This window comes from Myxocyprinus asiaticus, chromosome 9 (assembly GCF_019703515.2).
Source record: "Myxocyprinus asiaticus isolate MX2 ecotype Aquarium Trade chromosome 9, UBuf_Myxa_2, whole genome shotgun sequence".
Taxonomy (NCBI): domain Eukaryota; kingdom Metazoa; phylum Chordata; class Actinopteri; order Cypriniformes; family Catostomidae; genus Myxocyprinus; species Myxocyprinus asiaticus.
The window spans coordinates 41,706,904-41,725,810 of record NC_059352.1 but is presented as its reverse complement, the minus strand read 5'-3'; the positions used below and the strand labels follow the sequence as shown (position 1 = coordinate 41,725,810).

Below are 18,907 nucleotides of genomic sequence, written 5' to 3'. Positions count from 1 at the left end.
GCAAGTAACATTATTTAGAGGCACATTTCTCCTTAAAGGAATAGTTCACCCAATAAATGAAAAATCTCTCATCATTTAATCACCCTCATGCCATACCAGATGTGTATGACTTTCTTTCTTCTGCTGAACACAAGAAAAGATATTTAGAAAAATATTAAAACTATGTAGGTCCTCACAATGCAAGTGAATGGTGACCAAAGTTAAGCTCCAAAAAGCACACAAAGACAGCATAAAAGTAATCCATAAGACTCCAGTGGTTAAATCTATATCTTTAGGAATGATATGATATGTGTGGGTAAGAAACAGATCAATATTTAAGCCCTTTTTTTCTGTAAATTCTCCTCCCTGCCCACAAGGTGGCAATGTGCATGAAGAATGCGAATTGCCAAAAAACAAAAGAAGAGAAGTGGAGAATTTATTGTAAAAAAGGACTTAAATATTGATCTGTTACTCACCCACACTTATCATATTGCTTCAGAAGACATGGATTTAACTATTGGAGTTGTATGGATCACTTTTTGCTGCCTTTATGTGCTTTTGGAGCTTCAAAGTTTTGGTACCCATTCACTTGCATTGTGAGGACCTACAGAGCTGAAAAATCCTTCTGAAAATCTTAATTTGTGTTCAACAGAAGAAAGAAAGTCACACATCTAGGATGGGATGCACTTAACATTTCCAGTTTAGGAAAAGAAAGTATACATTTATAGTTAGGGGGTGTAATAAAAGACTGAAAACAATATTAATTTGTGAACATTAAAAATATGTGTCTCCTTATCAAAAGGATCCATACCCTTAAGGAGTTTAATTTTCATAATAGTGAGTTCACTATCTACAAGGAGTCATTTCCCATTGTAATATCTCCACTACAGCCTAGAGATCCTCTACTATTAAGTCAAAGATCTACTGGTCAGGGCTCCTCTTTTAATTATTTGAGTATTCGATTCAGTCCGATGTCCAGCTGGGTGAATTAATTGCTGAAAACTTCCACATAATCTGCACAGATGATGTTAAGGCATGTTTTGCCTGAGCCTGGGCGCTGCTGCTTGACCCAGTTCAGGAGCAGACTATAGGAGCACAGCCTCACAATAACTGGCATGGATGGGAAACAATATACCTGGCATCCTCAGTTAGATTTAGACCATCTGCAAAACCCCCCAGCTGAAAACACAAATGTAGAGGCAGTGATTTAGGGAAAAATAACAACCATTGCACACTTATATTTTCTAATGTATTTTAAAAAGTGTAATTTGGCTAGACACACAAAGTAAATGAAGACATTCGGGAAGCTCAAATCATCAAGATTTGTAATACAGTATGTGAATGAACTCAAATCAAAGTCTAATCAAATCAGAACTAAGGCCCCTATTTACAGCTGTTGTCATGAAATCAGAGAATAAATTCTGTCGCAAGTGGTCACAGATGATGCATTTGCATGTATGTTAATACCAGGTGTAAATCTGTCTTGGCTGACCACTCATGATTGGATTATACTTGTAACACTTGAAACATGTTTACCAGATGTAAACAGGGCTATTACAAATTCTCACGGATTCACTATGTGGTGCAATGGTAAGAGGGGACAATAATATAGTTGAGTGGGTGATTTTCTTATGGTGACTAATCTGGCCTTCCTCCCTCCTTCCTTTTCTCAAGGTAGGATATGACACGGTTTGGATCTGATGTATTTGCCAACCAGTAGTCACACTTTGGCCACAGTTCCTTATGTGCTGCAGCAAAGTCATCATATGTAAGAATAACCTTCTCAGTTATGTAAATAACCTCAGTTCCCCGAGACGAAGGGAACAAGACATTGCGAGCTAACGCATAATGGGGGGGGGGGGTGTCCTTCCGCAGGACCTAGTTGAAACCTTTCTACAATAATGCAAATATTGTAATATTGGCTATGGTGTTTGAGCACCGCTCTTCTAGGCACAAAGCTGTCCGCTATAAAAGCAGGTGCGCAAACACCATTCCTCAGAATTTTATGACTGAGGGACAAGGAGCACATCGCTCGCACCTAAAAAGAACTCTGAGTCTTGTAGTGTGGCCATCGTTCGCATTGTCTCATTCCCTTCATCTCAGGGAACTGAGACGTTCCCTTATGACTCAGTACACTTGACATTGCACGCTAATGCATATAGGGAACAGAATCCCATCATGCTGCTCTACACTAAATAACCTTCCAGAGAGGAAACAGGACCCTACATACTTAAGGGAGTAAGAACTCAAGATGGCGCCAAGTATGGCTGCTGCGTTGCGAGCTCCGACACAACATAGTAATGTTTTGTTTGTTTTGTTCACAATTCTTATGTTTTTTGTCTCGGATGTTGTCTGCCTTATTGTCTCTGACAGACAAACACTTTTGGACATTGGTTCAGCAATCTCACACCGTAAACCGGACTTCACATTCCTCAATGCCGACCCGCTGTTTACAAACACGCAAGCGGAGCCCTTTGTCTGGGCAGCATGGCCGCGGAAACGCAGGAGGAAAAGGGGAAATAGAGCCGGCGTTCTCATCAGAGTAAGACGCCGTGCAAATCGACCCCCGCTACCCACTATTCTACTGGCAAATATTTAGTCTCTGGATAACAAGCTCTGCGAGCTGAAAGCGTGGATCTCTTTCCAATGAGATACAAGGGACTGCTGCATTATCTGCCTTACAGAAACTTGGATGTCTGCGGAGATACCAGGCTCAGCCATTGAACCCGCGGGGTTCTCGTGCACCGAGCGGACAGAGCGAAAACCTCTCAGGTAAAAGCAGAGGTGGTGGAGTATGTTTTATGATCAACAAATCCTGGTGTGATCAGAGGAACGTTCATTCTATCAAGTCTTTCTGCTCTCCTGATCTGGAATTTCTTATGCTTCTGTGTCGACCATTCTGGCTACCGAGGGAATTCACAGCGGTCATTATCACAGCTGTGTACATTCCCCCACAAGCCGACACAGACCGGGCACTCAAGGAACTGTACGGGATTATAAGTGAGCAGGAAACCGCGCACCCTGAGGCCGCGTTCATTGTGACCGGGGACTTTAATAAAGCCAGTTTAAAATCAGTCGCACCAAAATATCACCAGCACATTAGTTTCAACACACGAGGGGACCGGGTTTTGGACCATTGCTACTCTCCGTTCCGGGATGGCTACAAATCCCTCCCCCACCCACCATTTGGCAAATCGGACCACTCTTCCATTCTGCTTCTGCCCGCTTACAGGCAGAAATTGAAACAGGAAGCACCCACCCTCAGAACGATCCAGTGCTGGTCGGACCAATCAGATTCTACGCTACAAGACTATTTTGATCACACGGACTGGGAGATGTTCCGGTCCGCCTCTGATGGCGACATCGAGCTTTACGCTGATAGCGTAATGTGTTTCATCAGAACGTGCGTAGAGGACGTGGTTCCGACCAGAACTGTACGAATCTATCCGAATCAGAAGCCATGGATAAATAGCGATGTTCGCGCGGCACTTAATGTGCGGACCTCCGCTTTTAATTCCAGGAACGTGGAGGAGCATAAACAAACCAAACGCCAGTACAGGAGTAAGATTGAAGGACAGTTTAACACCACCAACTCTAGAAGCATGTGGCAGGGAATTAACATCATCACGGACTTTAAAGGGAATAAAAACTCCGCCATGAACACCGCTGCCTCTCTACCGGATAAGCTAAATACTTTTTATGCTCGTTTTGAGGGAAATAACACCGCCCTCGCGGAGAGAGCTCTCGCGGCTGAAGCTACAGAGGTTAGTTCACTCTCCGTCTCTGTAGCAGATTTAACCCGATCCTTCCGACGGGTGAACATCCGTAAAGCCGCTGGCCCAGACGGCATTCCGGGCCGCGTCATCAGAGCGTGCGTGAACCAGCTGGCTGGTGTTTTTACAGACATTTTCAACCTTTCCCTCTCTTTGTCTGTAGTGCCCACATGCTTTAAAACATCCACCATTGTGCCTGTTCCAAAACAATCAAAAATAACTTGTTTAAATGACTGGCGTCCTGTTGCTCTGACCCCCATCATCAGCAAATGTTTTGAGAGACTAATCAGAGATTACATCTGCTCTGTATTGCCACTCTCTCTTGACCCGCTGCAGTTTGCTTACCGCAACAACCGCTCCACTGATGATGCCATTTCATCTACAATACACACTGCTCTCTCCCACCTGGAAAAAAGGAACACTTATGTGAGAATGCTGTTTGTAGACTACAGCTCAGCATTCAACACCATAGTGCCCTCCAAGCTAGATGAGAAACTCCGGGCTCTGGGCTTAAACAGCTCGCTGTGCAGCTGGATCCTGGACTTCCTGTCAAGCAGACGCCAGGTGGTTAGAATAGGCAGCAACATCTCCTCATCACTGACCCTCAACACTGGAGCCCCGCAGGGCTGTGTTCTCAGCCCACTACTGTATTCCTTGTACACACATGACTGTGTGGCAACACATAGCTCCAATGCCATCATTAAGTTTGCTGATGACACGACGGTGGTAGGTCTGATCACTGACAATGATGAAACAGCCTACAGAGAGGAGGTACACACTCTGACACACTGGTGTCAGGAGCACAACCTCTCCCTCAACGTCAGTAAGACAAAGGAGCTTGTGGTGGACTTCAGAAGAAAAGACAGAGAACACAGTCCCATCACCATCAATGGAGCACCAGTGGAGAGAGTCAGCAGCTTCAAGTTCCTGGGTGTCCACATCACTGAGGAACTCACACGGTCCATCCACACTGAAGTCGTTGTGAAGAAGGCTCATCAGCGCCTCTTCTTCCTGAGACGGCTGAGGAAGTTTGGAATGAACCGCCACATCCTCACACGATTCTACACCTGCACTGTGGAGAGCATCCTGACTGGCTGTATCTCCGCCTGGTACGGCAATAGCACAGCCCACAACCGCAAAGCACTGCAAAGGGTGGTGCGAACTGCCAGACACATCATCGGAGGTGAGCTTCCCTCCCTCCAGGAAATATATACAAGGCGGTGTGTGAAAAAAGCTCGGAGGATCATCAGAGACTCCAGCCACCCGAGCCATGGGCTGTTCTCACTGCTACCATCAGGTAGGCGGTATCGCAGCATCAGAACCCGCACCAGCCGACTCCATGATAGCTTCTTCCCCCAAGCAATCAGACTTCTGAACTCTTGATCTCCCACGATCAAAATACATCAGCACTGCACTTTATTACCCTTACTCTTATATCTCACACCGGACTGTCATAAATTATATTATTATTATATTATGTTCTCTCTTAACAACTGACTATCAACTGACAGCCTGAATGTCAATACAGTACAATACTGTACATTCTATATATATATATATATATATATACTTTTTTATATATTTTTATTTTTTATTGAATAATGTGTATCTATATAGTGCGTATTGTATACTGTACAGTGTGTTATTATTTGTATACTGTTGTGTTAATTTGATGTTAGTGTAAATTGGTATATGTCTCATCACTGTCACGACAGCTATGTTGATCGGAACTGCACCCAAGAATTTCACACACCATTGCACTTGTGTATATGGCTGTGTGACAATAAAGTGATTTGATTTTGATTTGATTTGGACGCCGCAGTCCCGCGGGACATCGAACGACATGAGTATGCCGCAAGTGAGTGACCCTCATGTTGGGCCAGGAGGGGAGCACTCAGAATGAATATATGAACTATAGTCATATAATATGAATTAACCCCTTCATGAACCCAGTTGGGAAGGGAGTTTATTATAATTAAAGTGCTTGTGACTTTATGGTAAATTACAATGGCCAGAATGCAGGGAACCCATACTTAAGGGAAGGGGCATAAGTATGTTTGGAAAACGAAATAGCAAGCGCTCTAAACAGAGAAGGCTTGTGAAGAGAGAGATGTTATGTCTAGGTTGTAAAACCTTGTGAATGTGTTTTGAGAAGACCACCGTTCGTCCATACCCATGAGGAGGCCATGCCTCTAGTTGAGTGTGCTTAACACCAACTGGGCAAATCTTACCCTGCAACTCGTAAGCCAGGGCAATCGTATCAAAGATCCAGTGAGAAAGTCTTTGCTTGGAGATGGACATTCATTTAGTGCATGAAGGAGTGCATTCAATAGACGAGGACAGTGCGCAACTTTCACAACCATTTATTTTACATTTATTGAACAGGGAACTGCATGTCCAAAATTAACCTTCTTTTTGTAAAAGAAGGACAGTGAGAAACTTTGAAATGACATTTCAAATGACTGATATCTTTAGCATACAGTATGGTGGAGTTAAGAGTGTTTGTGCATTATGCAAAACGATATACAGTACCAGTCCAAGGTTTGGACAATAATAATTATTTCAAGGTTTGATATTTATTTTTAATATTTTCTACATTGTACAATAATATTGAATACATCAAACCAATGATATAACACATATGTAATAATTTAGTAACAAAAAAGTGATAAAGACATCCAAATATATTTTATATTTTTAATTCTTCAGAGTAGCCACCCATTGCCTTGATTACAGCAATGCACAATCTTGTTATTCTGTCAACTTTGTGGTACAACTCTTCCCAAACCATCTCATATTAGGTGGAGGTCAGGTGATTGCAGAGGCCAGGTCATCTAATGCAGCACTCCTTCACTCTCCTCATGCTCAATTAGCCTTTACACAGCCAAGAGGTGTGTTTTGTATCATTGTCCTGTTGAATAATAAATGATAGACCCACTGAGTACAAACCAGATGTGATGGCGTATTGCTGCATAATGCTGTGGTAGTCTCACTGGTCTAGTGTGCCTTGAATTTAAAATATATTCAATGACCGTGTCACCAGAAAAGCACCCTCACATCATCACACCTCCTACTCCATGCTTTAAGGTGTGAACCACACATACAGAGATCATCCCTTCACCTACTCTGCGTCTCACTAACACAAGGTGGTTGGATCTTAAAACATCTTAAATTTGGACTCATCTGACCAAAGTACAAATTTCCACTGGTCTAATGCCCATTGCTCGTTTCTTCAACAATGAAGTCTCTTCTTATTATTGTCCTTTGGTAGTGGTTTGTTTGCTTCAATTCGACCATGAAAGCCTTATTCATGCAGTCTCCTCTGACCATTTGATGTTGAGAATTGTCAGTTTCTTTAACTCTGAAACATTTGTTTTTGCTGCAGTCCCATTTAATTTCAGATTTCTAAGGCAGGTAAGTCTAATAAACTTATCCTCTGCAGCAGGTTTAACTCAGATGTTACTTTCCTGTGGCGGTCCTAATAAGAGCTTAATACCAGCGCTTTATGAATTAGGCGATTGCACTTGGAAGATACATTCAAAGTAGTTGCAATTGTCCAGTTTGACTGACCTTTATGTCATAAAATAATGATGGACTGTCATTTGTTTTAGCTTATTAGAGTTGTTCTTGACATAACATTGAATAACAATAAATTACTTTTGAGTGGTCATTTCAGTTTTTTTTTTATTATTATTTGTGTGTGTGTGTGTGTATATTCATAAACTATTTCTTTAAATTATAAAGATGGGGTTTGTAGTCTGTATCGGTTACTACTTATTTCCTCTCTCAATAGCAATATTCTATTATACCTAAGGTGGTCTGTAGAGGTTCTGAGAGTGGGAAGCAAGAAGGAAGCCGGAAGCGTTGCAGTCCACGTGAGTATTCTTTTATTCTAAGGCTTTAACTCAAAATATGCTTTCCAGCAAGACTTTCAGTTTACACACAGATTCAATGATAAAAGACAACATAAACTAAATAGTTATATTATTCAAGGGGCTTTTCAGCGTACAGCTTCGGACTGGGTGTGTGTGTGTGTGTGTATGAATTGACTGTTCTCCTGTTCCACTGTATGTTAGGACAATTGTCTCTTACCTATCCAGTACACCTAGTATTTGTCGACCATCTCTTGAGTTGGATGTCCAACCCTTGATTGCTTTTCCTTAGATGTCTTCCTTAATTTTCTGTCTGTGTGCTTTTGCTTGTCTTCTCTGCAAGGTTTATTTGTATTCTTGGTGTTGTCTTACATGGGCATATGGACAGGTCTTGGTGAAATAGCTTTTATACAAATTAATCTACATTTGATTAGACACCCATATTTCTCCTCCTGCAGGCTGCTGATGAGCTTGTTGTAGACGGGCTGGTCCTGGCTGCTGACGGGCTGGTCCTGGGGCTGACTGAGGGTCAATCTCATCCTCTTCTTCCAACTAACTGTTAATTTTGGACATGCAGTTCCATATTCAACCACTAGGGGTAAAACGAATGGTTGTGAAAGTTGCGCACTGTCCTCGTCTATTGAATGACGCTAGTTTCGTGCCTCTATCTCCTTCAACAAAAAAGCTATTACAAAAAACAAGGTTAATTTTGGACATGCAGTTCCTTATTCAACCACTAGGCAAGCTACAGGTAGACAAAACTTTTGTGACCTATCTGAGGCCAATATTACCATCTGTGCTGGATATGATGGGACACATACAAGACATCAAGCTTGGTTAGCCACCCTTTTCCCTATAGTCCATTTCGGCAAAGTTCCAAGGAAGTAGTCCTACGAATCACTGAGCCCACATGAAAATTCATAAGGACAGCAGTAATTCAGACTTTCTTGAAAGTAAATTTCAAATTCATAAATGTATGTATATATGTACAGTATACTGTATATTCACCCTTGAATGCAAAGTCCAACCCTTTACAAACAGTTCAGAGAAGATCTGTATAGTTTTTGGCAACACAGCTGAAATACTTCCTATAGCAGTTTTTTTTTTTTTTTTTTTGCAATTGGGCAAAATACTAAAAACAGCAAACAAACAAATATGTAGTTGTTCAGGAGAATAAAATGAGAGCAAATTTGCAACAAAACATTCATACCAATAAACACCAAATATCATGAGCATGCAAAATACTAGTATGTTGGCAGTTTATAGGCTAATGTGAAACTGAAATGCAAATCATCCAAAGTATCAAACCACTTTATCTGCAGTTGTTTTGTATTGTTTTTAAATGTCATTTGCATGATTAGAAACCATACAGAAGGTCCAGAAATCATTTGAGTGAATATTCTTAAAGTCAACATTAAATTAAAATTGACCCTATTTACTTTCTTAATGCACGTTTCTGGTCTTATTGTGCACGATTCCTTGGTGCATGTTATTCATCTTGTAAAGTTTTTTCAAAATGCAACAGTTTACTCTGCCTTTGAAATGACTTCGCAAACTTTTCAACCCCACTCCTCCAACCACCTGACTCCATTTCTGGAATATAATAGCAACTTTTCATGATCCAATCAATTCCCAATTGATAAAACCAAGTCCCGGCTAAATTTTTTCTTGTTGAAAATCCAGTTTCACTTGGGAAAATGTCACATTATGGAAGTGAAATGGGTTTCTGACAGTGTTTCATGTTGACTTTAAAGGGTTCATGTAAACAAAATGGAAATGGAAAAGTTTTAGAAAATAGTAATCATCATCATTACTATCATTATTATAGCATCGTCATTGGTAGATATGACATTTTCACAAATGTAGTTCTGTTTGATTGGCACCTCATTAGCTTAAGCAGCACATAAAAAAAAATAAAATATCAAATTGAGTTAATAAACTTGATTAATGATTAATAAACAATTGTTCAATATTGATCAAATTCATTACTGGCAATCATTTCTTAAAGGAATGTTCCAGGTTCAATACAAGTTAAGCTAAATCAACAGCATTTGTGGCATAATGTTGATTACCACAAAAAAAAAAAAAAAAAAAAATTGAGGTTGCAGTGAGGCACTTACAGTGGCAGTGAATGGGGACACAGAAATGTGAAGCTTATAATTTTATAAAAGCACAAACACGAATTCTTCTTTTAAAACTTGTCTATTATTTGAGCTGTAAAGTTGTTTAAATCGTCATTTTTACAGTCGTTTTAGGGTTTGTTGACATTACATCGTCATGGAAACGAAGTTGTACAATTGGCTATAACTTTACAGAGAAAAGGTTTGTAAGTGATTTTATCACACTACAATCATGTTTACATTCATGTCAAAATAAATATTTGTGGTAATCAACATAATGCCACAAATGCTTTCGATTGAGCTTAACTCGTATTGAACCCGGAACATTCCTTTAATACTTGCACAAATGTACAGTGTGTTGTTAATGTAAACAGGAATTTTATACTTATTCACTATATTAATACTGAACACCTATAGCAGCACTATAAGTTACTAAAAAAATTGTCTATTTCATCCGGTTTAATCTTACACAAATTGCTCCCAATGCATAAAATTATAGAAATCATCTAAAATGAGGTGAGATTTCCCTTTATCATAAGAAGTGTGAGTTATATCACTGATTGCATGATTAGAACATTGTGAATTGTTACAGTAAGATGAATATGATGCTTTAACGAACATCACTGTCTCCTTGGTTTTCATCCAGTAAATGAGTATGGTGGAATGCCCTTCACTCCTAAACCGGAAACCTGGGCTGAGAATAAAGTAGATTTTACTTATCTAAAAATAAACTTACTGTATGTGTTAGGCCTGTTTCATACATCCTGCATCTGCACCAAGTAATTGAAGCAGCAACGTAACTGCAATCTAATGTTTTAAGCTGCGCAATTTAACTGCGGAACTATACAGAAAATAGTGATTTACCACATCAGAATTTCTTTCTATTTTATGTTTACATTATTTTATGCTGCTCCATAAAAGCTTAAATAGCAAAGGATTCTGCTGATAAAAAGGTTTACAGTGCATCAGCACACTATACGCAGCAAAATAAGCTAAGTGCCAAAACTACTTGCATTGCTGCCTCTGCAATGCTTCTATTACACAGTGTGATTGTGTGAATGCCGTAACCTTTTAATATGAGTGATCAAATATAAACAATGACGTATAAACAGTGTGAAACATGAAACAAGATAACCCAGGATGTTTACCTAGGGTTAAGAATAATCCTGGGTTAAAGGAATAGTTCACCCAAAAATGAAAATGTTTTCATCATTTACTCACCCACATACCATCCCAGATGTGTATGACTTTCTTTCTTCTGCAGAACACAAAGATTTTTAGAAGAATATTTAAGCTCTGTAGGTCCATACAAAAAGTGAATGGTGAACAAAACTCTGAAGCTCCAAAAAGCACATAAAGGCAGCATAAAAGTAATCCATAAGACTAGGTGAGAACAGACCAAAATATAACTCCTTTTTAACTGTACATCTTGCCATTGCAGTCTCTAGCCACAATCATGATTTCAAGCTCAATTACACTTCCTAGTGCTTGACGCATGTGCAGAGCACTAGACAGAGCTTGAAATCATGATCGCCAAGGAGACTGCAGATGTCAAGATTTATGGTTAAAAAGGAGTTACATTTTGGTCTGTCCTCACCCAAAATGGACTGGATCACTTCAGAAGACATATACTAAACCACTGAAGCCATTTGGATTACTTTTATGCTGCGTTTACTGTATGTGCCTTTTGGAGCTTCAAAATTCAGCTTCAAAGCCACCATTGACTTGCATTGTATGGACCTACAGAGCTGAAATATTCTACTAAAAATCTTTGTTTGTGTTTAACAGGAGAAAAAAAGTCATTCACATCTGGGATGGCATAAGGTTGAGTAAATGATGAGAGAATTTTCATTTTTGGGGAAACTAACTTAACTTAATTTGATTTGTGAAAAGGGATTTCCAGCGAGATTTGTAAAAATGTGATGTCATGCTACTTTGACCCATGATATCAAATATAACATCTACCTTAAATATGCAGCCAGCTTCAGGCTGTTTTGCCAGTGAATCTTCATCCATGCCTTTATATGCTGTGGTGACGTAGAGATCACTGTAGTCCTTCCCACCAAAACAGCAAGATGTGGTTTTCTTAACTGGTAGTTTCACGGTTTGGAGCCGTACGCCTGAGAGAAGCAGTTCATTATTACCACAAGGCACAAGTACTTTTCAAAGAGAGTGTACATGTATATGCATACCATGCATTTGAAAGCAGCTGCCTGTCAGTCAGACAGCACTTCGGGTACTCGGTACTACCAATAATGTAGAAAAACTGGTGGAATGCTACATTATTTTAGATTTGACACACCCAGACTTCCCCAAAAGTGTTCATTTGTTTTTCGGTTGGTCTGTGTATTTGTATCCCATTGTCTGTTTAGACATTTACACTCTCTTGATGGTGTAAAGCTAGTCTGTACTGAGTATCACTTCTTATATTGTGGTCTCTTGCCCAATGATTTCTTGTCACTGGAGTTCTTGATATTTGGTATAAATTCTAAAACTCCTTGCCTGTGATATACAGTATATTACATCATTACAAATATTTATGACACACCTGTTTGTGGGTCAATGCGAAGCACTCTTCCTCCACTGTAGCAGGCGACCCACAGTTTGCCCTCTGTGTCTATGCACATACCATCTGGTATACCTTCATCTTTCTCCAACCTGTAAACCACTCTGCGGTTTGCTTAAGCATACAGACGCACATACACAGATTTAGAGAAAACATACAAACCAGTTATACATCAGGACCGCCTAACAATGTAAACTCACATATCCCTCCAGTCTGGATGTTATAATCAAAGGCCTCCACCATGAAAGCCAGGCTGTCTATGTAGTAGAAGATGCGGTGATCCAGTGACCAATCTAAACCATTGGAGATATCCACTTCGTCAAAATGCTTGACGACCAAGTGGTCAGGATGGAGGGTGTACAAAGATCCCTGTTTTCTCTCCACCACTGCTGGCTGCAGTTCCATGCCCATGGTACCTGGACACAGCAGGGGAGAGGTGGGAATATCACACGTCTTATTTAGAGAATCAGAATCTATTTCAGTATTAACCCCTGAAAGTTAAACAAGCAAACAAACAAAATACAGTGCAGTACTATGATCATTACCAGTTAAAGGAATATTAAAATTCTCTCATCATTTTATCCCAGATGTGTATGACTGATATGAAAGATGATTTAATCACAGGTGTGTATGACTTTCTTTCTTCTGCTGAACACAAATGATAGAATAATATTTCAGCTCTGTAGGTCAATACAAAAAGTGAATGGTGACCAAAACTTTGAAGCTCCAAAAAGCAGATAAGGCAGCATTAAAGCAATCCACACAACTTCAGTGCTTATATCCATGTCTTCAGAAGCGATATGATAGGTGTAGGTGAGAAACAAATCAATGTTTAAGTCCTTTTTACTATAAATTCTCCTCTCTGCCCAGCAGGTGGCAATATGCATGAAGAATGCGAATCGCCAAAAACAAAAGAACTCTTTTTATTTATTTTTTTCACTTTGATATTAACAATTTTAATGACAAATCAAATAAACATAACAGGAAACACGGAATCACATAACATAATCCTAAACCCTTCCCTACGAACATCACCCCCCCACCCCCCCGACACAAACACACACCCCAGTGGCCTGACAATATTACCCATCTCCCTCCACCGTCTCCCCCTGAGAGCCCTCCACAAAATCCAAATACCTACCCCATTTTTTTATTAAAGGAAGAAGAAGAACTCAAGAGAGAAGAGTGCTTAGGAGGGCTGTTTGAAAATGGAGATTTAAATTTTAAAAAGGACTGAAATATTGATATATTTCTCACCTACACCTATCATATCGCTTCTGAAGACATGGATTTAACCACTGGAGTCGTTTGGTTTACTTTTATGCTGCTTTTATATGCTTTTTGAGCTTCAAAGTTTTGGACCCTGTTGACTTGCATTGTATGGACCTACAGAGCTGAGATATTCTTCTAAAAATCTTTTTTGCATTCTGCAGAAGAAAGAAAGTCATACTAATCTGGGATGGCATGAGGGTGAGCATGGATGTAGAATACGCAGGGGACGTGTCCGCCTCACTTTCAATAAAACCTAAGTTTGTCCCCCGCACTTATTCACAGGGCAAATATGTTTACATTGTCTGTATTATAAATAAAATGTGTAAATATGTAAAAGTTCAAATTTACTGGTCAGTCTCTTAAGAGATGAGACAGCTGTTCAACCATTCACTGAATGAGCTCATCATCTAGCGTCATTTCCATGGCGACCACGTCAGTCACCTGGGCTGAATCTGCAGCCAAAGGTCATTGGTCACAAACTCAATGTGGCAAAATACTTTCCAGTCATGTTTTTACTGTGATGTCAAGCAATGAAAGTTGTCATTTGGCATCTGTTCATATCTTGATGATGATCTATGATATTATTATGGTATGTGTGATGAGGAGGAGGGCATGGCCGGGCCGTAATGAAGCACGGCTGGTGCTGAATCAGCTGATCAGCAGGAGAGTGAGATAAAGGGGTGGCTGGAGACGCCAGTTCGAGAGAGAGAGACGCACGCGGCCGCACTGCATGTTTGTTTATGTTGGTGTTAAGTTGAGTTTGATATTAAAACTTTATGTTGACTGTTCAGCCGGTTCCCGCCTCCTCCTTGCCCATCCTTATACTGTTACAGTATGATAGCTTGAATCTGAAAGCGGAAGAAGCTTTCTTTTAATTACGTGCACACTCGTAACTCACGCTTACCCGCACAATTATTCACGCTTTTCATCCAACACTGGATCACAGTGGGTGACACAACTGTGGTAGAGCATACCAGTTAATTTGCCCACTTTGATGATTGTGCAAGCCGCGCACAACAATAACGACAAGTATAAGGGAAAATGGATAAAAAAATTCAAATCTTCCAAGTCTTCACTAAATGATCAGTAGATATAATATACATTATATTACTAGGGATTCTTTGACATCGGAGTTGAATAAATAAATAAACAGAATTAGTGGGGACTTTCCAAAATGTAATATGTAAACTGATAAAGAAATATATACACAATTTCTACACAGTTTCTAGTTCACTAATCAAATGTATATATATAGGTCAGATTCCCTTGCTTCCATTGAAGAGCACAATATGCTTCTCAAATCATGCAGGAATAACATGGATCATCATGTTTTGTGCAAACTTGTGGAGAGTATGCGAGCCTGAGTGCATACCGTCATTAAAGCACAATTTTAAATTAGAAAAATGCAAAAATAGAAGCATTTTCACAAGTGGGCTCAGACGTTTGAGTGTACATGTTCACGAAAGACCAACTACAAGGAAGATTTAGACTTTTTCCTCTTTAATACCTGCAAAAAACCTGCCAGCTGGATCGGCTTTTCCATCATTGAAGCGGTTGTTGGGTTTTTCCTTGTCCACATGTGCGACAGTTGTAATAGACCGCTTTCCCCAGTCAACAAACGCAAATCGAGTTCCCTCTCCAATGACGTAACCACCTGACTGGCGTGGAACCACAGAGCCCACAGGTTTCTCTTTGAAAAGACAACATACTGTATTTGAATTCCTCAGCATTACAGAATTTACCACATCAGATAAACATAAATGTACTGTATGTAAATGCACCTTCACACAATGTCTACTGCTTAATTGAAAATGTGTACAGCTTAAAACTTTGACTTTACATGGCATCTATTGCAACAGCTGATAAAAATGCAAACCACAGTAAACTTTCTAATGTCTTAATGGCTTACCTGTAGCAATACTCTCTATTTGACTTGTCAGAGAGCTCCATCGGCTGACCCTTTGACCGGAAATATCAACATATACCAAAGAGGAGTCCCTCTCCTCCCATACTGGACTCTCACCAATCTCATTCTTTTCTTTGATTACACACTCAACCTTTATGGATGACATGTCCTGAAGCACACAATTAAGGTTCATGCAATTGAATGATGTCATGAAATTGCCTTTACTTCCAAGCAAAATCCTATCTATGCAGAATCATAGATGGAAGGACAAAAGTTCAAGTTCAAACACAGGAAAGAAGCATTTTGTGTAAAATGCTAATTAAACCATTATGTGTTATTTTAGCTGATAATATCTCTTGGAAGACTGACCTCTACCTTGTTTTTACATGCACTCCTAAACCCCCCCCCCCCCCCTTTTTTTTAGCATGCACAAGGTTAGTGTAATCTTATATGTTGAAGCATTATTAATTCATTTAGTGGCAAACATGTTAAAACAATAATGTTTATTAATAAAATAAATGCTTAAGAGATCATTAATTAAAGGTGCACAGTCAGTCTTGATTCATTTAATCCATGAGTAAAACGCTGCGTCCGAATATCCATACTTCCCTACTATATAGTATGCCAATGGTATGTATGCCAGTAGTATATACGAATCCTCAGTATTCATGAAGCAGTAAGTGAGAAATACCCGGATGACCTAATATTTCCAGTGAGACTCTGAAGTGCGGATTGACTAGACACATTTTACGATCCCATAATCCCTCGGGAGCTTAGGCGATGTCAAATTCAAAACGCTGGATTTAAAAGAATGGCAGAGAACCGCGAGTCAGACATCTCTTCTAAACTATTAGAAGATACTGTGGATTGTTCCATGGTTGTTGTTCTTACGTCATATACCACATTTCTACCTGGTATTAAGATGAAAAAAAAAAGGTTTTCGGGTGTCTCTGGTGATCCCATCACATGTGGTCAGATGAGACACATCGCTGTTTACACCTGGTCACTTAAATGCATCTCCTGTGACCACTTGTGTTCAGTTTTGGAGGGGAGGGTCTCTGTTTCATGACGACATACATCATTCACTATTTCAGTGTGTTACTGCATGATAATAAAGTGCAACAAAATCAGAAAAAAACAAAGAAAGCGTGAAAAAAGGCGTACTGTTTCTCCCAGATGCAGTTGAAATTTTATCTAGTAAGCACAAACGCAAAATGTCAAGTAGAATGATCCATTATTTTAGTGTATTACCTGTATTAAAGGAGCTTCAGGTGTCCGTGCTTGTCATCTGTGTTGACATTAGACACACTAAAGAAGATCTGTGAAGATCTTGTGTATCCGCTTTTTTACATTTTCTGATTGGATGGTTATTTCCTTTTAAAGCCACTCATAAACGGCAGTTTAAACTCTTGTTTTAACGCAGCAGTTGATTGACAGGTGAGGGGGCGGTACTTCACTGCTGCTGGGACGCATACAGGATGGATTAGCATTTACACCTCAAATACGATGTGATCACATGTGTTTTTGACCACATTCGTATGTGGTTTTTGTCATCCGATCACAAAACGTTTTAGACCCCATTTACACCTGTATTTAACGCTGACCACATGTGATTGACTCACCCAGAATGCATCTTAATACCAGGTAGAAACAGAGTAATATATTCGAGTCACATGTTAATACCCAGGCCCCCGGATGAAGTATGTCCGGAATCTATTATCAATACAAGCCTTCATACCTAAAAGAACATACCGTTTTACTGGCTGAGAAGTGCGTCCTTCATCAAACACAGTACATAGTGTGACAGTACGCAGTTTTGGACACAGGGAAAGTGTCCAATTACATTGTGGTTACTCAGATTAAAGGGATAGTTCACCCCAAAATTTAAATTCTCTCATCATTTACTCACCCTCATGCCATCCCAGATGTGTACGAATTCCCTTCTTCTGCAGAATACAAACAAAGATTTTTATTTATTTCCTTTTTTTTACAAAAACTCTCCACTTTCACATTTACTTTCACATTTTGAAAGTGAAAGTGGAGATTTATGGTAAAAAAGGATTTAAATATTGATCTGTTTCTCACCCACACCTATCATATCGCTTCTGAAGATACGGATATACCACTGGAGTCTTATGGATTACTTTTATGCTGCCTTTATGTGCTTCATAGTTTTGGACCCTGTTGACTTGCATTGTATGGACCTACTGTACAGAGCTGAAATATTATTCTAAAAATCTTAATTTGTGTTCAGCAGAAGACAGAAAGTCATACACATCTGGGATGGCATGAAGGTGAGTAAATGATGAGAGAATTTTCATTTTTTGGGTGAACTATCCATTTAAGTTAGTAGTATTCGGCTGGTCATGTGATCCTAACACAAGGGGACATTTTCCATTTAGAATAAAACAGCTCTTATAAAGTTACTGATATGACATGGTGTCTGATTTTATACATACGTTTCACTTTTTTAATGAGGAAAAAAAATACTGAGTGCACATTTAAATACATTCCAGTAGCTACAAATAATGATACTGGACAGCTTGATTTACATATTTTCAGCTTCACATTTGAATGTTCCGTTTTTGAGTATTATATAATGTTTGCTAATTCTTATATAAGCAAAAGTTATTATAAAGTGTGACCATTTAGTACAATAAATAGATCTAAAGATAAAACTACAGACAAAGCTCTCTTTGATATTTCACTAATATAAGTGATGAGAATTGACTGATTGTGTTACGTTAAGTGATAACACATAAGCGTCTGTAGGTAAGCGTCATAATTATCTCGCTCATATAATACCTATTTCCTAATGTTGACTAATTATTGACAAAAGTAATTCATGTTCCACATTTCCCAAAACTGTGACAGACATTCATGCAGCATGTTTGTTACAAAAGCATCGTTGCACAATCACAAACGTGTCATTTTGTAATCTTAACACATGAGCTCGTGTATACAAATGTCACAATTTTCATTCATGCTTTTTTTTTTTTTCAGTGGAGACATATTATGAATATATCGATTTAGATTTGACAACATGACCGCGAGTCCCGTTTGACACTTGAAATTAAGACGTTGACCAAATATTCCACTTTTAAAAACCGAAAGTTAAACATGTTTTTCTCGTTCAAAATTCGTAAATTCGGCACATTCAGTCTTCAGACAGAAGACTCATGAATAGGCATAACAACAGTATCTTTGGACATAAACTTGTCAATAAACTCGAATGGTCGTACCTTTACAACTTTAATCCTCTTCGCTCGGTGTTTGTTCTTGCAAATAGTTTCAAACTTCACAAAGCTTCAGGCTTATGTAAACTTGATCTGAGAGTGCAGTAGATCGCCCTTCCTGGTCACACATTTAAATAGACACCCATCCACACAGCCAAGTGCAAAATGAGGACTTTGACCCCT

The 18,907-nt window shown here is 39.3% G+C and overlaps 1 protein-coding gene across 8 annotated transcripts; it reads right to left on the bottom strand.

Annotated features, from left to right (window-relative positions):
• Positions 1-556: 556 nt before the first annotated feature.
• LOC127446278 (regucalcin-like) lies at positions 557-18,886 on the bottom strand. 8 transcript variants are annotated; one of them, XR_007898181.1, is made up of 9 exons: positions 18,731-18,886; positions 15,492-15,657; positions 15,090-15,272; positions 12,511-12,726; positions 12,293-12,424; positions 11,710-11,864; positions 8,633-10,433; positions 8,416-8,524; positions 7,623-8,309 (listed from the first exon to the last, which is right to left on the bottom strand). XR_007898181.1 is itself a non-coding variant. In XM_051707056.1 (8 exons), exons 2-7 carry the CDS (start codon positions 15,652-15,654, stop codon positions 10,383-10,385), a joined length of 900 nt encoding a protein of 299 aa, XP_051563016.1. In that variant the 5' UTR covers positions 15,655-15,657; positions 18,731-18,886; the 3' UTR covers positions 557-1,158; positions 10,364-10,382. The 8 variants fall into 8 exon arrangements, 4 of the variants coding, with proteins under 4 accessions (XP_051563016.1, XP_051563014.1, XP_051563017.1 ...); XM_051707056.1 differs by lacking the exons at positions 7,623-8,309; positions 8,416-8,524 and adding an exon at positions 557-1,158 and having other exon boundaries at positions 10,364-10,433; XR_007898182.1 differs by having other exon boundaries at positions 7,623-8,524; positions 10,364-10,438.
• Between the last annotated feature and the right edge of the window lie 21 nt (positions 18,887-18,907).

What these genes read in the sequence shown, in the direction of transcription:
- LOC127446278 (XM_051707054.1), bottom strand. Translation starts at nt 15,654, where the DNA reads ATGTCATCCATAAAGGTTGAGTGTGTAATCAAAGAAAAGAATGAGATT. An exon ending in AATAGAGAGTATTGCTACAG is followed by an intron (nt 15,273 to 15,491) that starts GTAAGCCATTAA and finishes GTCTTTTCAAAG; the next exon opens with AGAAACCTGTGGGCTCTGTG. An exon ending in AAGCTGGCTGCATATTTAAG is followed by an intron (nt 1,159 to 11,709) that starts GTAGATGTTATA and finishes TTGTGTTTTCAG; the next exon opens with CTGGGGGGTTTTGCAGATGG.